We start from the raw sequence: 22,139 nt of genomic DNA, 5'->3' as shown, positions 1-22,139 counted from the left end.
ATGAGTTTCAAGTTTTTCAGTGCACTGGAGAAGAAACCTATTTGATGTAGGCTTGTAAAAGAGAGAAATTACAGATGTGTTTGGAATAACAATATCAGTGAAGGGTCGAGTGGAAATACACTCTCCATGTCTAATTAGAAATGTAAAGGGCTTACTACAAGATTAAAAACGATTGCAACTGTCTGCAGTGAAAAAAAAAAGAGTAAAAAACCAAAAAGGAGAAACTTAGGAAGTGATCAGACTCATGTATTCCTCTTAACCTCAGGAGAGAACAACTGAGTCAACTGGGCTGGGTTGAACGATGGTCACAGTGGCTGGAACAGCCTCATTCCACCCAAAACAGCTTCTTCATTTTGCTCAGCAGATATTTGCTTCTTAGGGTGGTGGCAACATTAAAATACACTCAAATCAAGAATTATACCCTGCAAAGCATGTCAAATGCCACCCCTCTTCCTAACCTTACAGGTGTGCTGCTGCTAAAAACTTCTGCCAATACAATCCATGCCCAAGGTAGAGGCTTTAATTCTTGCTCCCTCCTGCCAGTTGCTGGGTTGTCTTTATAAAGCTGCATTTTGCACAGTTGCTGGTTTTACGAGCCCCAGCCACAAGTGCTGACAGCCTGGGAGGCAAGAAGGGACTGAGCAGGGTGCAGGGATGCAGCCTTAAACACTGCTGCTCTTGGTTAACGAGAGAGTAACGTGAGTTAATCAGTGCTGGTAAGCTGGTAGAGACAAGTAACCAGGGAGGTTAATATCTTCTTGGCCAAATAAGCTGAGTTACTATTTGCCATGTGCCATAGTCCTATTTTATCCCTCCCAAAGTGTGGCTGGAAGCCAGGGCCTCCCACCCCATGGGACACACTCACATAGGAGAGAAGTCTGTGCCCTGGCTCCCAGCAAGTTCCCCCAATCCCTTTCCTTGTGGTGTTGGTTTTCTGGCACCAGTCTGAGTTCCTGGGACTGAAATCATGACCCTCTGTGGCACTCAGTCGCTGCTGCCAAAGAGATGAACTCTGCATAAGCCTTGTAAGTCAGCAGAGGAGGCACATCTTCCCCCTGCTCCTCTTAATCTCCTCAGGATGAACAACTGCATAGCAACGAGTTCACAAATCCCGGGAGTTAACCAGCTGCAGATGTTTCCTTCTTCCTTTTACCTCCTTTGCAAGAACTAAGTAGTTGTTGGGTCTCTTTCTGCCAGCCCCCAGGCCTGGGAGAAGTTTGCCACCCCCTGTATTCTACCTGACTGTATCTGCTGGGTTGGTACTGTTGGGATCTGTGGCTCGGAGGCCAGATGGACACTGCCACATCTCCCAAATGCTGCCTTGGAGGTGCTCTTCTGTGTGATTAATGCTCACCATGTCAGCCACACAACCTTAAAAGGTCTTGAACTGAATTTGGGAACAGGAACATCTCCACGTTAAACCTGGCTTCAGTGACTCAGAACATTTAAACTGGATGGGGTTTCGTAGCAGAGTTATTTATAGGCTATTCTTAAGTAGTTACTTTATATTACCACCAAAACAAAAGGGGGCTTAAAAATGAGACTGAGAAGCTGGTGAAAGGTCTAGAGAACAAGTCTGAGGGAATGGGGATGTTCAGCCTGGAGAAGAAGAGGCTGAGGGGAGACAGGAGGCTGCAGTGAGCTGGGGATTTATTTCTTCTCCAAAAAAAGGAATTATAGCAGAAGAGGAAACAGGCTCAAGTTGCCCCAGGGGAGGTTGAGATTGGAGCTGAGGCAGAACTGTTTCCCTGAAAGGGGTGTCAGCCCCTGTGCCAGGCTGCCCAGGGAGAGGGGGGAGTGCCCAGCCCTGGAGGGATCCCAAAGCCGTGGAGCTAAGGTGCTGGGGGCAGGGGGTTAGTGGTGGATTTGGCAGTGGGACGTGAGTGGTTGGGCTTAAAGGTCTTCAACTGAAATGATTCTGTGATAAGTGATGATTTGTAAACGTGTGCCGGTACCTGTCCCAGGGGTGTGCTGCCAAGGATGCTGCTCTCGTTGCAATTATCAACTAAGACCTCCCACAAACCCACCCACTCTCTGCCCGACGCACAACCTTCGGTGCCAGGCGCCCCGTGTCCCCCCCCACCCCACCCCCCCTCCCCTCCTTTCCAAAACAGCGATATTTACACAGCAAAACAACGTTCCCCACACCCTCGGTACTGCGGCTGCTCTGCCAGGCCCTGCCTGCGGGCACCGGCGCCTGAGCTGCTCCGCCGCGGCTTCCCCCGCCCCGGGCGGCCCCGGCAGCGCCGCCCCCCTTCTCCGCTCCGCTCCGCTCCCCTCCCCGCGCCGCTCCTCCGGCTCCCGCCCGCGGGGGGCGCTGCCCGCGCGCCGCCTCCCCCCCGCCCGCCCGGGGCCGCCCCGCGGCGGCAGCGGCTCCGGCAGCGGCTCCGGTGCGCGGGGGGCGGCCCCGGCGAGGCGGGCGGCCCGCCCCGGGCCCCGCGGATTCCCCGTGCCCGGCGGGCAGGGCAAGGCAGGGGCAGGGCCGGTCCCGGCTTCTCTGACGCGGCGCCTTTCGCTTCTCTCCGGCAGGACTCCCGGGAGGATGGGATGGATTTAGGGAGCGACGCCGGCAGCAGCCGCTCCAGCTCGGAGTCCAACTCCAGCAAAGCCACGCCGTGCTCCGAGGGCAAGTCCTCGCCGTCCCCCAGCAGCCTGGACCTGGCGGCGCTGGAGGACTCGGAGGAAGAGGAGGAGGAGGACGGGGGCTACCTGCCGTCCCCGCCGGCGCGCCGGGAGCCGGCTCGCTGCCCCGCCGGCGATGCCCGCTGCCGCGGCTCGCCCGCCGCCCCCGCGCCCCGCCGGCCCGCCGCCGCCCGCCCGCGGCCGCACCAGCGCCCGCCGCCGCTGCCCCCGCAGGAGCGGCGGCGCGGCGGGGCGGCGGGAGCGGGCGGGCGGCGGGCGCGGCGGGGCGGCGGAGCGCAGCCCCCGCGGGAGCCGCAGCCGCCGGCCATGGACTGGGCGGCCCTGGAGAGGCACCTGGCGGGGCTGCAGTGCCGGGAGCAGGAGCGCGGGCAGCGGGCCAACCCCGCCTCGGTGAGTCGGGCCGGGAGGGCGGAGGAGCGGCGGGCGGGAGCGGGGCGAGGGCGGCGACTCGGTGTCCGGCCGCGGAAGGGCTCGGCCGGGCAGCGGAGCGGGGGATGGCTTCCCCCTGGGGCGGCGTGGGGTCGGGCTTGGGGCGGGGGAGAGGTGTTTGTTCCTCCGAGCCCGGTGCGGCGGCGGCTCCGGGGAAGGGGGAGGCCGGCGGCGGTAACTTTGCCGGAGCATCTCGGGGCAGGCTGCCGGGGGATGGGGCCGGTGCCCGGCGGGACTGAGGTGCCTGTGCCACCGGGATGTCTTCTTGAGGTGGTTTTCCCTTGGAGGGGCTGAGGCGCGGTGGCCTTTCAGCGCCAGGCTGGTGTGGGGTGTATGTTAACCTTCCGTAAGGAGCGATGAGACCCCGCTGTCAGCCACGATGAAACCCCCAAACCGTGGACATCACAACGGAAAACCCTGTAAATGGTGAGGCGGGCGCGTTCTCCGGAGTGTTTGCGAGATTGTGCAGAACTTCTGAGCCGCGAGCCGTGGCGATGAGCAGCAGCAGCACCGCACACGCGGCCGTGGCACCGCCCCGGCTCACACGCTGCTTTGGGCTCAAAGGAACGCAGGGAACCCGCGGAAAGCGCTGCAGGGGCCCCGGGATGTGGCGGCACGCGTGATGCGCTGTGTGCCTCGCCACCCACGCCCTGCAGCCTTCCCACCGGCGCGCTGCCTTGTGTGTTTTTTGAAGGCACTCCATCCCTTTACTTCCTGTGAAGTCATCTGGCTCCGGGAGGGGGGGGATTTCCCCCTAAATCCTTGAATTACAACTAATTGGTGAGAAATCTGGGTGGGTGCTGGCTGTGATGAATAAGTGGGACAGCTGCCATGCAGGAGGCTTTTTCCAAAGCCTGAACATTGTGGCCTCAGTGCCCTGAGGAACTGACAGGTAATGTCTTTAATTATAGTCGTTTGTGCAGAAGCTCAGCTTAAAAACTAAATGGGGGGGGGAAGCTCATTTTTGTGGTTTGTGAGCTTGTTTTAAAAGCATTATCTGATAAACTCTTGCTACCTAAGCTGCTGGCAGCATTGGCAATGCTGGAAACTCTTTGCCTTGGGGTATGTGCTTAACCTGGTGAGGTGTCACCTGAGGAATTTTGCCTGTTCACCTCTGTGAGGATGTTCCTCCTCCATCCTTCCATTCCCTCCTTCCAGCACAAAGGCACTGAAGGCATTCATTCACATTCATTCACTCATGCCCTGACTTGTCCTGCCCAGAGTCAGGGTTTACAGCCTGAGCACTCCTCAGCAGCATATGGAACACACCTGAACCGTAATGGGCACCCAGGTTTGGGCATCAAGGAGCCCAGAGCCTTGAGAGCATCTCCCATGGGTAGAGCTGGCTGAGCTGCCAGTCCTCTTACACTCACAAGCAACTGGAGTTTTCCACTCTGCAAACATGAGTGTTCCACTCATGGAGGTTTTCCTGCAACCAGCAGTCCTGGAGGCTCCTGAGGAAGAAGGCTTTTGGTTTGCTTTCCCAGCCCCTTCCCCTGGGATCCCCCCTTCCTCCGGCACACAGGGAGGAGCAAAAAGAAGGAGGTATTCCAACTCTGCTCCTTCCATTTCCCACCTGGGGCAAAGAGAAAGGGCTGCAGGGACACTCAATACCTTCAAAGCTAACTAAAACCAGATTAAAGAGAAAATCCCTCATTTTATTGGGATTTTTTTTTCTTTCACTCCTGCTCTTGACATTTGCCTGCAGTTCACTATCATGCTATTTATAACAAAACCTTGCCTTGGCCTGCTGAAAGCTCAAGTGTTTGTAAACATAAAAGTCATGGCTTGAAACCTGCCAGGAAGCAACTACAGAGAAAATGGACTAGCTTGCTCCAACTGCTAGCAGAGTGGATTAGTGAAAGGGAAATTTCAGTATTATAGGCCTTGGCTGGTGTAGTGTAAAGTGATGTTGTTGCCAGGGATGTGATGTGAAAGCAGCTGTTGCTTTGAGTAGAAGCATTTCTTGGGCTGGTTTACGTTATCAGGAATCCAGTGTAGATCTTGTATTAAGGAAAATAAAATGCTGAGCAGCTCCTATGAAATGAGAGGAAAAGAGAGTTCTTTTCCACTGTCAGCACCTACAGGTAACTGCTTTTTATCATGCTCCAAGAGAAGGCAGGGCAGAGGCCACCCCGTTGGGACAGGAGTGATCCATTGTGGCTCCTTCTGGCCTCAGCATTGGTGCTGTGCTCCTCACCATTACAGCAAATGTGGTGCTGGGAGAAGAGCATTGCTTGCTCCATCCCTGCCTCCTGTCTCTGGTTTCAGGAGTGTGTGGTGATGAGCAACTTGCTGAGGGATGCTGGTTGGCTTGGAGTCATGGGAAAAGCAGATTTGGGCTTGTAAGGAGATACGTGGTTTGGGGAGGTTTGCTAGGCAAGGCAGATCTGGGCTGAAATGCACAGAGGGCTCAGGAGGACAGAAACTGGACTAAATAGAACATGAGGAGAGACCTTTGGTCACATCTGAGCATGCAGAGACCTGCCTCAAGTTGCCGGGGGAAGCTGGAGAAAGTGCATATTAATTCTGTGGGAATGGCTGTTGTTTGGCTTCCAGATGCAATAACTCAACATAAATGAGATGTGAGGGCCAAGGCTGGTTCCTCAGGTTGCAGACAGAGTAATAGATGGCTGAGAAGCTCCTACCAGGAGAATTTAGAGGAAGATGATGATTTCTGCTCAGTGTCTACAGGAGCAGCCCAGTTGGATGGTGCTGGGGTGAGTCTCTCTCGGCTGTGCCGTGTCTGTGGGCAAGTTGTTCTCAAGATGTGGGCTTGCTCTCCTGTGCTGGCTGTGGTAGGGTTCACATGGTCCAGATACCCGTGAGGAAGGTGGTATCTAGAAATGAAGGATGTTTCCTTCCTTCTCCACAAATGAGGAGGAAATGGCTGTTTCTGGAGGTGCAGCTGTGAGCCTGCTCTGATGGGCACAAGCCCAATGGGTTGCATTAGGTGGCTTTTGAGTCTTCTGGCCATCTACCTGAGAGAAGAAATGACACCTCCGCTGAAGGCAGTTGGTGCTTAGAAGGTTCATTAACAAGATGCTTGGAGCGATCTTATCACCCAGCTGTGTGAAGCCTGCCCCTCCTTTTTCCCTTTGCTCGACTTCTGGCTGTATCTGAAGTGGTAACAAATGTTCCATGAGATGATTTATGGTGCTAAGGAGCTTCAGAGGGGCTGGGGGAGCAACGATGCTCCTCTTGCCGTTTCGCTAATGGCTCTAATAAAATCCAAATCAGTGTTAATGGCTTTAATATTCTCTCCATGGCAGCTCTGAGGATGGTAATTACAATCAATAGGGTGTATTTTCTGAAAACAAAATCTGCACATTCCATAGTCAATTAAAAAAACCCCACTGACAGGAGAGGAAATGGCTCCAGCCGCCTTCCCCTTGCAGAGAGACCTGGGTGCTTGGGGCAGGCTGTAGGTGGATGGCACTACTGAAGGGATTTTGCTGTCCACAAAGCAAGGTTATTGCAGGCAGTGGTGATAAAAGCTCATCCCTTCACTCTCCAAGACTTCAGCAGAAGCCTTCTGTGTGGGTAAGAGTGTGCTGGAGTCTGTATTTTCCCTTTTCATCACTAAAATATTCCTGCATAAACTGTCAGGACAGACAGATGCCCCTTTTCCCGATGCCTTTGATCAGCCTGCACATCAGCACTGTCTGCACAGACATGTAACTTACCCTCAGCCCTGTGGGCTCCTGCATTTACAGTGTGTTTGGAAGCTAAATATACATCCTTCTTCCGACTCACTTGGTCCTTGAGGCTGTTTTGAGTTAGTGGAGGTGGGCACAGTGCTCCTGCTTCCCTTGGAGCTGTATCTGATGGGAGGGCAGCTGCCTGTGGAGCTCAGTGGGCTGCTTTGGAGGGGACACCGAAAGGCAGCAAAGAAGAGGCAGAGCCAGTGGTGGCAATCCTAAATTCACTATGGTTAGGTTGGAAAAGGTTCAGATCTGTACGTGAAAACAATTGGAAACCTCTGCAAAAGGCCTGAATGGCTAACACAGGAGATGTCAAGGGCAGGTAGGATGGAAGTTACCATGTAAATGTCTGCTGCTTCAGTCTGTGACTCTGTTGGTGTCTCCTCTCATGGCTGCTGAAAATCTGAAATGAACTCAAAAGTATTTAATCCTTACAATGCAGGATGAAATTCTCTTAATAATTGGCTGTGGGCAGTAGTCTGGTTTTGCTGGAGTGGTAGAACAGCTCTGGAGGGAGAGAGCTGGGTCAGAGCAGCTGGGAAACATGGAAGGAGAAATGTGTAGACCAGGTTGGCAAGAGGAGGAGGGGGTAGAGAAATGAAGTGAGCAACAGTGCTTCTGTGCCTGATGGGCCTTTGTTAAAGCCCTGTGAGGCTGTTGGCATAGAGGGTTGTCAGGGACGTGGGCTGGGATCACACGTGGTGCCTTCGTGTTGCATGTTGCAAAGCTTTGGTCTACCTTGGTGTGGTGTCCCTAACATTGAGGGAGCAAGTATTTGCTTGAAGATTGGCACTGAGTTTGTTCTCACTTAAAATGAGTAATAATTGCCTGACTGGCTTTGCTTAAAGTGTTAATCTTCATCCCTGGATGATGTTTGACGTTGTCTTGGCCGCAAGTGCTCAGAGCCAGGGGTTTAACGCCTGGAAGCAATTTTCCCAGACAAGAACTGTTGGTGCATTAACTTCTGACATGCTGGTCTTCAGAATCAAACTTGTAGCTTGCAGGAAATTGCTTTGCTGTCACTCCCTACAGCACAGGGGCCCAGCAAGACTTTTGCTCTCCACCTGTCGACCCTTTCCCATGCCAATTGACCATTTAACTCCTCATTGAGCAACTGTACAAAGTTAAAGGCATGATAAGAGAGGTTCTTTGAGGCGATCCATTTGCTTTAAAGCTTAGTTGGCATGAAAAGCAAACCTTTTAGCTGTGGAAAACACTGTCATTTCAGTCAGACAGAGGATTGTATCTACTCTGTAACAGCATCCCTAGGTGTGGGATGTCCCACTGCTGGTGATGTGCTGCATCGATGAATCAAAGCAACCATGTACTTTGGCCACTTTCCACCCAGCTCAAAGGTTAGATGAGGTTGGCAAGATATTAATGACTCTGCCAAAGTGTGCAATGTCATTAAGCTAAGAAAACATCTCTAGGTAGTCTGAAGTGCTTGTTGCTTGAAGAGCGTTGCTAATTACATAAGACTGGAAAGATGTACGTTTGCTGCTTCTGCTCCTGGGCCAGGCAAAGTACCCACAATTAATAACCCTGAGCAAAAAATTTACCTGCAGAGCTTTTCAGGAAAGAAAGTGCCAAATACATGGGCAGACAGTACATGGATTCTTTTCTTGATGAACAAATCTCCTTCATCTGAGTGCTGGTCTGATGTGAGTTCCTCTGTGTGATGGACCCCAGCGAGCTGGCAGCGCTTCCCAGTCGGTTGGTAAGTGAAGGGGCTGTGTAGGATGTGGAAATGGCCAAAAAAAGCTGAGAAAATTGGGTTGTTCTAACACTTCATTGCATTGCAGGCAACAGTAAACCTCCCTTTAATGTCCTTGTGTGCCATAATGAGGAGTGCTACTCAGGGTGCTGGCTGTATAAGGCCAATGAGTATATCTGTAAAGAGTATTTTTGGTGTTGGGGATAGCAGGTAGCAAATGTGAAGGTTTTCCCAAAAGGGAAGTGAGCCTTTATGCCAATCAAAGTTGTAATTGTCTCAGAACATGATTTTGGGATTGAGGGATTGTGCAGCCTGGAGCCTTGTGCCCCTCCCCTGCTGAGCCTTCACTAATACTTTCAAATTCCCACTTACCTGACTGAGTATCTGGGGTTGAATTTACAATGGGCAGCCAGAACACTCAGACAGGACAGTACTTATGTACTTAGGTATCAGTTTCTTGCATATGGGGTGTGATAACTGTGAGGATGGTGGGGTTTTAATTCTCAGGATCCACCTGTGGTGTGTAAAACCTGTTGTTTTTACTTCTGAAGGGCAGCAATTACTATGGTTGTCTCTGCCTGGCAGCAGAGTAGGATAGGGTGTGTGCAACACCTGGCACTGGAGAATAATGGTATGTGTGCAGAGAGCAGTTATAGGCAGAGAGTATTTTAAAACCATATGAAGAGAAACTGCAGCTGAAGCCACATTGTAGATCTACCAAGGAGCACTCTGAAGCCAGGCTAGTTCCATCCCAGCAGTAGTGGCCAGAGCTGCTGCTGGCAAAGCCTTTCAGGAACAAGTATTAAACTCACCAAGCCCTCAGAGTCTCACAGGCACATAGCAAAAGGTGATAAAATAAATGTAGGCAGCAGAAAGCAACAGGATTGAAGTCTAACCAGGCAGAGATGGAGCTGGAATGGCAAGTGGTGATTTGCTAAGCACAGAGCAGCCCCTGCAGCTCCTGAGCTCTGGGCAAGTGGCCCTGGGTCTGCCCTGGAGAGGTCTCTGCCCTTTTTCTGGTCCTGCATCTGATGGTCACTGTTGTTGCACAGGGACCTCAGGCATGTCTGCAGAAACTGCCTATGTAAATGTTTGAAATAATGCTCAGCATACTCTCAAAACCAGAGTGAGTGCATTTATATTGCCAGCAGAATTGGCTTAGCAGGGATGAGGACAGCAAGAATCCTTCTGATTTGTTCCCTTATTTCTCTCTGCCTGGATTGAAGGCAGTTTTGCACTAACTGGCTGCTGCTTAGGAAATCAAGAAGGCAACAATGGGTTATTTTCTCCAGTTTGTGTAAAATCTGGAAGAACAAACTGGGTTCTGGCTACATTCAGGACATCATTTGTCCTTTTCCCAACAGCCAAAATGTCAGTGAGATTAATGTCAGTGGTGTAAACCCAGGTCCCCATCTCCTGCAGAGGCAGACGGGCTCAGAGTCCCTGAGCCAGGCAATGCTCCTTCCATAACTTAGTGCTGTAAACAGCACCTAGAGAAAGATTTTCCAGGCTGATCCATTTCTGCTCCTGAGCGTGCTTTAAATAACTCCTGTGTTGTTCATGTACATCCATACGAGTTGCTCCAGAGCAGAGCTGCACTGGCAGCTCCAAATCCATCTGCTCCCAAACATGCAAAGCCCTAAGTGGCTTTACAAGGGATGCTTGAGGTTTGTTCACTCGTCTTAAAGCAGTTGGTAAATAGAAAGCCAAAGCCTGCTTGGAGTTTGTAAACACTTCCATGTGCAATGAAGCATTTACTAATATTTTGGCTAAGCTACCTTTGCAAAGGTAAAACAAACTTTGTGAACTCCAAAGCAGTTTGTGTTTGGATCCTGTGTGACTTCCCCTGCTGAAGTAATTTCCTTTCTGTGTTAGGACGCTTCTGTTTGGTAAATATTTTAACAAATAAGCTCCTACACTCAGCTGTGCAAGTTACTGTGCTTAGAGCATGGCCAGGATGCAGCAGTGCAGCCCAAAGGAGGTTTACAGCGAGCACCACTTCGTATTTGATGGGAAGACTGGACTCTGTATGATGCTTTCTGAAGGGAAAGCCTGTTGTGAGGGTGTACAGGATTCCCAAGTCACAAAAGTTTTAGGTCTGATCACCACTGGAAGGAAATTTGATTTCTGACGTTCTCCCAGTGTCTCTCTATAGGTATTTGTTCTCTAAACCAAATAGCTGTTTCAGATAATCCCATCATCTGATCAGTTCAGTGTTTTCCAAGGCTACTGTGGCTAGAGGCTGGTCCCCCACAGGCATTCCCCCACTGAGCATCACAGGGCACAGTGACCCTGCTGAGGAGCGGCTGCCACTTCTCCCACAGTGAAGTTTGCTCTATTTGGACTGTTAAATCTGCAAAGAATTCTGCTTTTGTGCTAGAAGCTCCCTTAGCTATAACTAGAAAGATTTGAAGCTACTTCTTCCAGCTTGTGCACTAACCTGGATCCGAAATCAATCCTGCTTCTGTAAGCCAAGCGCTGATGGCTTTGCTGGAAAGTGACTTTCCTGCTTGCAATTACCTGCAGTTGTTGCCTGAGATGGGAGGTGCTGCATAATCTCTCCCCTCCTCAAGGGTTTCCAGCTTATTTCATGTGCCTGTACCATTTTTAGGGTGCTTTGTCTTTCCTTGTCCTGCCTATGGAGTCGTTTGTGACTGGGCTTTCCACTTGGTGATCTGTAGATCTCCTTTAACTGAGAAAATCAAACTCTGGCCATTTATTTCAGCCTTGTTAGAATGAAATCCCAGCATTTGAGTGGGCCAGGGGAAATAGCTGCAGTTTGGAGGGGTTGGAGAGGAAAGGGAAGTGCCAGGCTGAGATTTAATCCTCTCTCAGCTGGTAGATGGCAATGCTGGAAAAAAGAGTGAGAGAGAACTATATGCAAGTGCTGAATTCTTTATGCATCCAGACCCTGCCAGTGTGTACAGTCTGGAGGGAGCTGAGATGCTTTTAGTGAGTTATTAAAAATTTAATCTAAACTTTTTATTTAATGTAATTCCTATATTGAATTTATTAAAGAGGGACTTGGGGAAATAGCAGGGTTCTGTACCTGCTATTCCTGTACCTGTGGCCAACCTCTTCCCCATCTCCTTTGCCTGACAGGAGTCTGATGCCAAACTACTCTTAGTGGTTTAAAAAAAGCCCCTGTAATCTGTGAATCATTTCTCCTTACTGAATTCTCTGTGCTGTGTGTCTGTGTTAATGCATAACATCCAACAGCTTAGCATATACCCTGGCACAATCTGTCTGGCCTTTTCTTTGGCCTCCTGCTTTCTCATCTATTATTTCTCAGGCTGGAAATCATAAAGCCAGGTTCTGGCTTTGCCTTGCAAAGATGAAACAGACCTTTTCTTAGGAGGAAGGCAGCCAGTTTGTTCCTTCTGTAGGCTGACCTGGAAGCTCACAGGAGCAGCAGGGAAACATCCTGTAGCCTTGTAAAAACATCTCCAGGACTTCTTCCACTTCTCTGCTTCTGGGAAGGGCAAAGTAGGTGAAAATGAGGGCAGGAGCCTGCAAACTAAGCCTCAGTTCAGCCTTGTCCCCTCCTCATGTAGAAGCCTTTTAAAATACATCCTCAAATGACCACACTGGGTAATATTGCCATACCTTAATCATATCTAAATTGCACACAAGTTTTGCTCAGGAGCTTGTACCCATCCTCCTCTCTTCATGACAGCTGGGTGAGCTGTACCTGCTTCCCAAGAGGTATCAATCCAAGCTGTGTGTGAGACATATGGCTGCAGATTGCCCACGTTGTACCAATGACACCGTCTGTCCCTACGTGCCAGATCGATGGATAGACACAGATATTCTGCTTGATGTAAAGATGCAGGATGAGTTTTTGTGGCCCTGGGCCATTCCCCATCCCAACTGCCCACTGGGTCTGACACCAAGCAGAAAGCTGTGTTAGCTGTGCTGCTGTTTTGGGGTCATGCTGAATTCCCACCTTCTGCAGCACTGCCTTTGCAGACCCTCGTGCCGTATCTGCACGCTCGCCTGCCCGTGGAGCGGTTTGGATGTAGACTGAGCTGAAGGTTAATGTCATTGAAATTGCTGAGGCTAAGAATAGATGCTGGAGAGCTTCTGCAGCATCCACAAAACTCTTCCAAGGGCTTCAGCAGCCAGGCAGGGCTGAGCCTTTAGGAAACCACACACCGAGGCTGGAGCTGCCAGATAGAGTGTAAGAACACAGAATATTCTGTAGCTCCCGTGTGTAGAATGTAACCCTCTGCTTAAAGCACACCTCTTCTTTGTTTCTGTGTTTTGCACTGGGCCAAACCAAACCAGAATGGAGGCTGGAGCAGTCTGATGTCTGGATCTGACCCTTTCAACGTTCCCGCCTTGATCCCCAAGGGACAGCATTTCATCCCAGAGACAGAGGCAGCTTCTTGATGTAGTAACTGTAGCTTTACTTAAAAGATTTTTGCTTTAAAGTAATGTATTTGGAGGAAAAGGAGTAAACATGTAACATAGCACATGTCTGGCAGAGAAATAACAGCTCCTGCTAAAATAAACTTCCCACAGTGGAGGCCATCAGAAGTATCTCTGTCTTGGATGTGTTGCTGCTGTTGCCAGTGTGATGATGAGTGTTCCTTGGAGTAACACCCACTGCAGCAAAGCAAACCACTCCTCTGCTCCCCAGAGCAGGGCAGAGAGTCAGGGCAATTGGTTTGGTAACTTTAGGCTGTAATTGCTTTGCCATAGCAGCATCTCCTCTGCCTCCCCTAGCTCGGATATTTGGTATCCCACATTCCCTTTCTTCCTTATCCCTTGAAAATCAAGCTGTGCCATGATGGGCTTCAGGCCAGCCCCAGGCTCTGCTCCCTGGATGAGGTGTGGATGGAAGCTCCAGCACAGCCAGTGCCACCTCAGATGAGTTCCCACAGAGCCTGTGTGTGATGTGGAGAAGTGTGGCCCCAAGCAAGGACAAACTAACTGTCAAGTAATTGCCTTTATTAGACTGAGCTTTACTTTGCACTCTCTGAGTTGCTGGATCAATGGCTCTAGCAAACAGCAGCCCATCAGGTGCCAAAGCCAACTTGTCTGGAGCAGTCAGTCATCATGAAGAGCAAGGATAGACCACACAGCTCTCTGTGACCTCCAGCAGTAGTTCTTTGAGCCAAAAGGCATTTTGCCTATGTTTAGTAGAGACCTATTTGAGAGGAGAACCACAGCCAAGCCTGGGGAAGGCACAGGGAGGCTGTGCAGGTGTACAGGCTGCTTCCTGCAGGGATGTTCCTCGGTGTGGAGGTGCCAGTGGAGAGCTGAGCACCATTCCTTCATGTATAGGCCAGGGCTTCTGCCTCACTGTTGGCTCCACTTCCATGTTAAATGACATTTCTTATCCTTCTGTGGGCTCCCAGCTCCTGGCAGAGGCGATGGAGAGAGCTGTGTAGCAGAAAGCAAACACCTTCTCTGAGCATTTTCCTTCTGTGAGAAGCTTTTCCCCATCCCCTTTTGCACTCAGAGCTGGGTAAAATCCCAAAAGTATAACCTGTAATTTCTCTGTAGAGGGAGTCTGAGGCCCAGAAACAGCTTCTGATTAATGGTTTATCAAGTGGTTGTGCTGGTATCTGATTAGTGGGCAGTTCCTGAAGCTCTGCAAAAACATCACTGGGCATGTTTGTGAAAGATGGGGCTAATTCTAGAGGCACCTCAGCCTGACCCAGCAATGCAGAGCTGTAATGATGGGTTTAATATCACTGATGTTAAATGCAGAAGTCCAAAATGCCATTCAACACAGAAACTGTGACAGGGCACGGGATGGGGTGAGGGTTTCAGTTCCCCCAGCCAACTGCACGGGCTGACATCAGGCCAGGGCAGAGGTTTTGTTTGCAGTGCTGCTCTCTTTTCTTCATTGTATTTGACTTCTCATTTGTCTTCACAAGTGGGGAAGTACTGAAGCTTTCTTTCACTGCTTAATTGCGCTTATTGCATTTAAACTTGAGAGTCACATCGGAGTGGTGCGTGGAGCCCGAATGCATTGTGTGTGCATTAGTGCTGCTGGAGACATGAAAGCTGCTTCAGATGAATGTGATGCTTAGAGAAGCTCAGAAGACAGCCCCTGTCCTGAGAACAAATGGTAATTCTCTGCCTTTTGGCCTCGGGAACAAGGAGTCAGTGTGTGCAAATGCAGCCCCGCTGTGCAGGGCTGACTGCTGCTCCCACTCCCAGGTATTGGGATAGGCCAGTGGCATCCTGGCTGGGATCAGCACTGGGATGACACCAGGAGCAGGGCAGGGATTGTGCTTCTGTGCTGGGTCCTAGGGAGTCTGCAGCTCCAGGGCTGTGTTCAGTGCTGGGCCCCTCACTCACTGCCAGAGGGACACTGAGGGGCTGCAGCATGGCCAGAGCCAGGCACAGAGCTGGGGAAGGGGCTGGAGCACAAGGGTGCTGGGAAGGGGCTGAAGGAATGAGGGTGTTCAGCCTGGAGAAGAGGCTGAGGGGAGACAGGAGCCCTCTCTGACACTCCCTGACAGGAGGCTACAGGGAGCTGGAGGTCAAGGAAATGGCCCCAGGGGAGGTTTAGCTTGGAGCTGAATCATTGAAGCTGAGGCAGAACTGTTTCCCTGAGAGGGGTGTCAACCCCTGTGCCAGGCTGCCCAGGGAGCTGGGGGAGTGCCCAGCCCTGGAGGGATCCCAAAGCTGTGGAGCTGAGGTGCAGAGGGCCGTGGGTTAGTGCTAGGCTGGACAGGGGGAGGGCTTGCATTTGATGATCTTAAAGGTCTTTTCCTACCAAAATGATTCTATGGTTTTGAGCCCTCCCAGGCATTTTCCTGTTAGAGGTGCTGGGAAGCTGCAGGTGGTGGCTTTGCAGGGCTGAGGTGTCTAGGCAGATAACATGCAACAGCATGACTTGGGGTGAGGTGGCCCTTGGATGTACCCTCAGCACCCACCCAGCAGCCTCCAGCAGAGCCCAGGCACAATCTACTGGGCCAAGGGACTGGATGATATCACTTGTGTCCCCTTGGAAAGGCTCTGCTTGTCTTGGCAGTGGCAGGACTGATGTGATGCTGTGATGACAACACCATGGGACAAGGTGGGGGAAGGGGACTGGTGAGGCCGAGTGCGGCTGGAGCAGCCTTGGAGGGGATTCCCACCAGGATAAGCTGTGTTTGGTTATTGATCCCTCTGTTGCCTCCATCCCAACACTACACATTGCACCTTTCTGCTCATCCACATTAATCCTCCAGCTGTTGCTGGGCCCTCCTGCCATCAGAGGCTCAATCATGAGTCATCTCAAAGGCTCAATTTTGACACAAAGATGGTGTAAAAAAACCCAAAATGAAAGGAAACATCTCAGAACCAACCCAATAACACAACACACCCCTGCCACAACACAACACACCCCTGCCACAACACACCCATGCCACGGCTGGCTCAGCACTGCTCCTGTTCCAGCAGACACCCGAGAATGAATCACGCAGGATCTTCATGCTGGTTAAAGACTCACAGGCAACAATACAGCATATTATCAGGAGAAGCTGGAGGCTGTCAGAGCAAGTCAGCTCAGAGGAAAAGAGTGCCTGAGGCAGAACAGGAGAGGAGGGGAAGATCTGATGGAAGAGACAAGAGTGGTTCTGTTGCTCTTATTTGGTGCTGCCGTGCCGCCCCGCAGCAGCCCCATGCACTCGCTCCGTGACTGAGGCAGCTCAGCCCTGACCCACCCTTTGCTTATCCTGTTATTTTTAGCATTTTCCAGCCTCATGCTCAGTGTGCCTACTCTACCCAGGGCTAGAACTGCACGTTTAAACAGGGGGCTTGCAGCCTGGCAGCCTGCTGTGGAAGGCAGGGCTGTGATTGCCCATCGTGACAGGTTTGGAGCTGGTCAGTGATAACCATTGCTAGATGCACTGTGCAATCAGCTTCCTGACCTACAGGCTGCTGCAGCACAAGAGGGTTAGCATTTTGTCCTTTCTCAAGTCACAGTGTGGATGGGACTCAAACTCAGAAAGTCTTCTTTCCATCCATTTCCTTCAAGGCTCCAAATGTAAAACCTAAAGCAAGAAGCACCTCTGTGGGGGGTTGGACCTCTCTGAAGGCTTATTGGAGAGTTGTGCATGTAATGGAAGTAAACCTCTCCCAAAAAAGGAGTGGATTTCTGCCAGGCTGTGTCAGTAAACTTGGAGCTACAGCCATCAGGTTTCAGAGCTGTGTGAAAAAAATCCCCTTCTGACTAATTTTATCCCAACCCATGACTCGGGAGGAGGTTTGTCTCTGAAAGCTCACACGTCTATTGTGGGAGCCTGTAAAGGACACTGCTGTTACCTGTTTGAATTAGTTGATTTCTATTTATTGTGTTTGGCTCTGTTTGGAAAAGAACCTTGGAGTTTCAGAGGGAGCTGGCAGTGTGGTTTGTTTACGTGTTCAGCCTCCCAGTCCCAGAGCTGTGCTTTTACCATCCATTTTGCAATTAAAATGAGTTGCAATCTACAGCCAGCCCATAAATAAGCCCTCTCAGCCACTGCCTGCTGGAAAGCAGGAAGAAAAGGGAAAGGAAGAGATAGGCTGGTGGTAGGATAATCCCATCCCCATCCAAAGATGTTCCCTCTGAGTCCCATGGGGTCAGTGGCTTCATTTGTACTCAATAACTCAGCACCTGAGCTTTGTTCTGGGCTGAACATGGGTGCAACACCATCCTAAAAGCAGCTTAATTAACCTGCATTGAAAGGCAGGTTACACTCCTGTCTGCCTGCCTGCAGGGCCAGACTGCAGCTTCAGGGATTTAGCCACAATTAGAAGGACTTAATATTTCATCCAGAAATGGCTTTTGGCCCTAGACCAGTAGCTTAATGGTTGCTGAGTGGTGAGCATGGCACGTGGGGTTTCACTACGTCCTTCCAACTCAGTGACATTGCCATCCAACTCCTGGTGTGCCCAGTCTGAGGAAGCTGAAGGCTGAAGCTGAAGGCCACCCTGTCCTTCATCCTCTGGGGAAAAAAAAAATCCCTCTCCCTCTTTTTGTGCCTTTTTTTTCCTCTTTCTCTTTTCATTGCCAGCAGATCCATTTATTCCTCTCCCTGCCCACTGTTAAAGTGTGAAGGGGAGTGATAGGGACCCAATGCAACTTGGTTTTGTTTTCCAACTATAAGAAATTAGGGTTGAAAAGTTAAAATTACCCCAAAACAAAAAAAAAAGGAGGAGGAGGAGGAGGAAGGGTAGGAAGGTGCACATAGCAATCCTGGATGTGCCACGCAGCGAGGCGAGTTTGGAAATGCATAACTGGGTTATTAGCTCCTGTTAAACTTCTATCAAACTTGGTACCAAAAAAAGATCTACCAAGATGTTCCTGGGAGCTCACACATCAGAAGAAATAGCTGCAATGGTTTTGAGGTCCTCTGGATCAAGATTTATTCAGCTGTAGCTTTGGGAATCTTTTTTTCTAGATGTTTTGGGGAGCTGCTGGGTGCTCCCACCGGTCATCCCTCACCCAAGCACGGCTCAGAGCAGAAAATGGGCTTTTAAAGAGATGAAAGGGGGCTGTTGGTGGATCCTCCCTGTGTTTCTGTGCGTGGCTGCCCCAGCTGCTGGTGCCTGGCTGCTCCTGGCAAAGGCAGGAGGATGAGGTCGGGCACAGCTGGTCCGGGCAGCGCTGGCAGAGGCACGTCTTGGTCCAGGGGACACGTCCCTGTCCATCACCCAGCTGGGGATGCTGCTGGGGCTCAGCTCCTGGGGCTGTGGGGAGAGCTGGTGGGTGAGGTTGGATTTTGGGTGATGTGTGAAGAAGAGGCTGTGACTGAGTGCCCTGTGGTTTGTGCCAGCAAACCCAGCCCCTCTGCTTTCCCTGAACCGTCGCCGTGTGCAGACACAAAGTGCTGAAAATCGGTTGTAGCTGATGGGATTTGCTACAAATCCTCTTCCAGATGGGACAAGACCAGTGCTGCAGAGCGAGGGGGTTTGTAACCTTTTCCTTTATTGATGCTTATACAAAAGCTCACCTTGTCGTGCTGACAGGCTCCTGCTCTCCATAGCCTTTTGTACAGCACCACTACTGCATTCCAAAAGAACAGCTTCTTCTTAAGAAGACAAATAAAATGGCAAGGAGGCAGCTGTAGCTTTTCTGTTACTGTCTCCTCATGCTCCTTGGGAGCTGGTAGCTGAAATGCTTTTCCATTCCTTAGCAGGGGGTACTTGGTGGGCTATCATAGCTGCTCCTCACCACACCCCTTGTGAATTCTCTAACAGCACGTGGAATCCACCTCAGAAATGATGCAGTTGGAAATTCAACCCATGCAATGGGATCAGAGAATCTCTCTAGATAGATTCCATGGCAAAATCAGGTTGTTTACCATATGCTTTGTCACTTTTCTCTCACCAGCAAGTTATAAATACTTGGGTGACTTAAATGATTCACTCCCAGTTCCCAGCAAAAAGCAGTTGACATCCTGTGCATCAGAGGTATCAGAATGTGAAATCCCTGTACCCTTCTGTTCTGTGTTTCTGTGAGGGAAGGGAGAAGAGTGGTGGGGTTATGTAACTGCAGGGATGCTGGCTGTGGGACGTGGAGAGAAGTGACATTTTGGGATGAGGCTCTTACCACTACAAGTGGAGCATGAGGCTGTTAGAAGTGCAAGATATGCACTTCTGCATCACGAGAGAAATGCAACAGGCACCCTTCCTGGTGCTCCTTAATTCCTCAGTCACATAAGTGTTCCAAAGTAACAGTAACTCAGTGTAGAGTGGGATTTGCCCCTGCATTTCCCCATTTGAAGTCATATTTGGCCCTCGGAGGAGCAAGAAGAGTTTTACTGTAACATTTCACAGGTTTGTGCTGAAGAAACAGCTCATTTGGTTACCCCTGTGCTTCAGGAGAGGGTTGGAGAGTTGCTGCTTGTAAAGGACTCCAGAGAGCTCTGTGGAAGTAAGAGGGGCATAGAAAAGGGAAGGGCACTGTTTGGATATTGAAACCACCAGAGGATTATTCTCTTCTAGAACAAGAGTAACATATCCAAAATGATGGCAAACACCTCAGCATCACCCTCCTTAACTAAAAAAGCAATGTCTGAAGCATTCTGTGTGTGAATGTAACCCAAACACTCCCCTTTCCAAGCAGATGGCTGCTATTAACTGAGTGAAAAACATAGAACCTGTTATCTCTTTTTTCCTTGCTAGATTTAAAGCCTGGAAAAGCTTTAGCTTGGCTAAAAGAGGAGCTAAATCCATCCCTCCCAGTAAAGCACTGGCAAATCAAGTTGTGGTGCTGTGTAATTCCTGGTTCCCTGCAGGCTCTCAGTGCTTGGGGAAGCTCCTGGGCTCAGGGCAGCAGGAGTATGGTGGAGGGTCCAGTGGGGACAAGCCCCTACCTCTCCCTCTGCTCCTGATGCCAGTGTTCAACTCCTCCTTCATTTCTTTTTACCTGCTACAAGATCCAGCCACTTCTTTACTTTGAGGTTTGAAGGAAAAGCCTGTTGATTTAGACCAGCTTTTTATTTGTAGCAACCAAATGGGTCAGCCAATAGCAACCTGAAAAAGAAACTCCAAGTGCTGGACCTGGTAAGGCCCTTGGAGGAATGATTGTGGGTGGGGAACAGTCTTTGGTGTTTTCATTGGAGATAAGGAACCTGTTGCTCTCTTGCTGTGTTAAACCAACCCTGCTCCTGGCCTTTGCTTTCCCCTTCCCTAGCTTTTGGGCTGAAGGGCTGTCTAAGTCCTGGGAGGTTCAGGCAACACAAACCTGGGACACGTGTCTGTGTGGGACAGTGAGAAATGGCAAACACATAAGGAAAAGGGCAAGTCTGTGGCTTTCATGTGAGTAATACGTCTGGGCTCCTTCCCTCCCCTCCCACAGCAGTGAGAACATGTCCTGCTCAGCTGCCCTCTGCTCCCAGGCACTGTAAGGGGAGGAGCTGGCTTTGCTGCACAGCTTTCTTTAAGGAGTGTTCTCCCCGAGAAGGAATGATGATGGGAGAGTTGATAACCTCTGTGTATTAACCCCTCTCCTCTGTTAATGATTTCTTTGGTACTAGGGCAGAGGCAGAGCAGCCAGGAAAAGCACAGAAAGTCTCTATTTCCCTCCCAAAATTGGGAATACCAGGTGTTTTCTCCTTCTGTAGATGGTAATTAATGAAATCCTGCTGTTTCACTACTAGAATTGGAGGCTCTTTGGTGAAGCTGTGTCTTTGGGATCAGCTGCCCCAGGGCCATGTCTGCAGGGAGTAAGTGGAAGAATGCTGCTGCCTTTGCTGTGGGATTGAATTTCTTGTGTGCTCACCCCTATAGCCCTGCAAGCATCCAGGGCAGCAGGAATGCTTTATTCTTGTGAGCCTGCCTTAACCACTGCTAGGGCCAGGCTAGGGGACTGCTCAGCCAAGACTGACCCTGCCCCTGAGCATCCTCCCAGACCCTCTGGAGAAGACCTGGAAAGGTGGCTTTTGAAGGGCAGTGTTTCATGCTAGTGTCCCCAGCTTGGTGTCAGACCCCTTGGAGATCTTCTCCAGGGCTTTGTGAACCACATGTTTCTAGTTCAGAGCTGGTTTTGGGGAAGGCTTCAGGAAAACTTGTCCTGATCGTCTCATAAATGGCATAGGATGTCCTAAATTAGATGATGCCTCAATAAGAAAGATGACAGGAGGCAGTGCAGGTACTCCCCAGCTTTCTCTTCCCAGCTGAGAGGGGCTCTTAGGGGTCCTGGGGGTTTTTTCTGGGGCTTTCTGCTGGGTTCTGCCTCTATGGAGAGCAGCAGCGCTTCTTCACTGCCGTCATCCAGGAGCATGGTTTCCCATTGACCCACCTGGATGACTGCCAGTAGCCTTTCACTCAATTTAATCACTCATTGCTGTAATTATTACCTGCCTGCCTGTCTCATTTCTGAATGGGTAGTCACAAATGGATATAGAACAGAGGAGCAAATCCAGAGGTTGAGGACAGTGCCTGACCCTTTGCAGCTGCTCTGCAGCTCACATGGAGCTTCTTGCCCTGGGGGCAAAGGCCTTAGAGAATCTCATTTTGGTTGGAAAAAACCTTTAAGATCATCGAGTCCCAGCCCTCCCCTCACCCTGCCCAGCCCAGCACTACCCCATGGCTCTCAGCACCTCAGCTCCACGGCTGTGGGATCCTTCCAGGGCTGGGCACTCCCCCAGCTCCCTGGGCAGCCTGGCACAGGGGCTGACACCCCTCTCAGGGAAACAGTTCTGCCTCAGCTCCAAGCTAAACCTCCCCTGGGGCAACTTGAGCCCATTTCCTCTTGTCCTGTTACTGGGGAGCAGAGACCAACCCCCAGCTCCCTGCAGCCTCCTGTCAGGGAGTGTCAGAGAGTGCTCCTGTCTCTCCTCAGCCTCCTGTTCTCCAGGCTCAACATCCCCATTCCCTCAGCCCCTCCCCGGTACCTTTGTGCTCCAGCAGCTTCCCCAGCTCTGTGCCCAGCTCTGGCCACGCTGCAGCCCCTCAGTGTCCCTCTGGCAGTGAGTGAGGGGCCCAGCACTGAACACAACTCTCGAGCTGCAGCCTCCCCAGGGCTCAGCACAGGGGCACAATCCCTGCCTTGCTCCTGCTAGACACATTGACACAAGCCAGGATGCCTTTGTCCTTCTTGGCCACCTGCACACACTGCTGCAGCCTGTGTCACACTATAGCCCTGGACAGCTCACTCTCAGCTCATTTTGCAGAAGGAATAAGCTGTGAACTAGGTTTGGGGGGAGTCTCCCCATGGC

At 50.9% G+C, this 22,139-nt stretch overlaps 2 protein-coding genes across 2 annotated transcripts in view; both read left to right on the top strand.

The window, feature by feature from the left end:
- Positions 1-2,353: 2,353 nt before the first annotated feature.
- Positions 2,354-2,787, top strand: LOC133626402 (schwannomin-interacting protein 1-like; the record flags this gene model as incomplete). The annotated part of the gene is made up of 2 exons (XM_062005296.1): positions 2,354-2,390; positions 2,530-2,787. A coding segment is annotated over exon 2 (240 nt), but the record flags the coding sequence as incomplete, so codon positions are not given.
- Positions 2,788-2,900: 113 nt separating this feature from the next.
- Positions 2,901-22,139, top strand: part of LOC104562183 (schwannomin-interacting protein 1) — a 42,016-nt gene continuing 22,777 nt past the window's right edge. The window contains exon 1 of the mRNA XM_062005739.1: positions 2,901-3,033. Coding sequence (XP_061861723.1) covers positions 2,950-3,033 — 84 coding nt within the window. The 5' untranslated portion in view covers positions 2,901-2,949. The remainder of the gene's footprint in view (positions 3,034-22,139) is intronic.

The sequence above is a fragment of the Colius striatus genome, chromosome 12 (assembly GCF_028858725.1).
Source record: "Colius striatus isolate bColStr4 chromosome 12, bColStr4.1.hap1, whole genome shotgun sequence".
In the NCBI taxonomy this organism is placed as follows: Eukaryota; Metazoa; Chordata; class Aves; order Coliiformes; family Coliidae; genus Colius; species Colius striatus.
The sequence above is the reverse complement of the archived record's forward strand: the minus strand, read 5'-3'. Positions and strand labels throughout refer to the sequence as shown.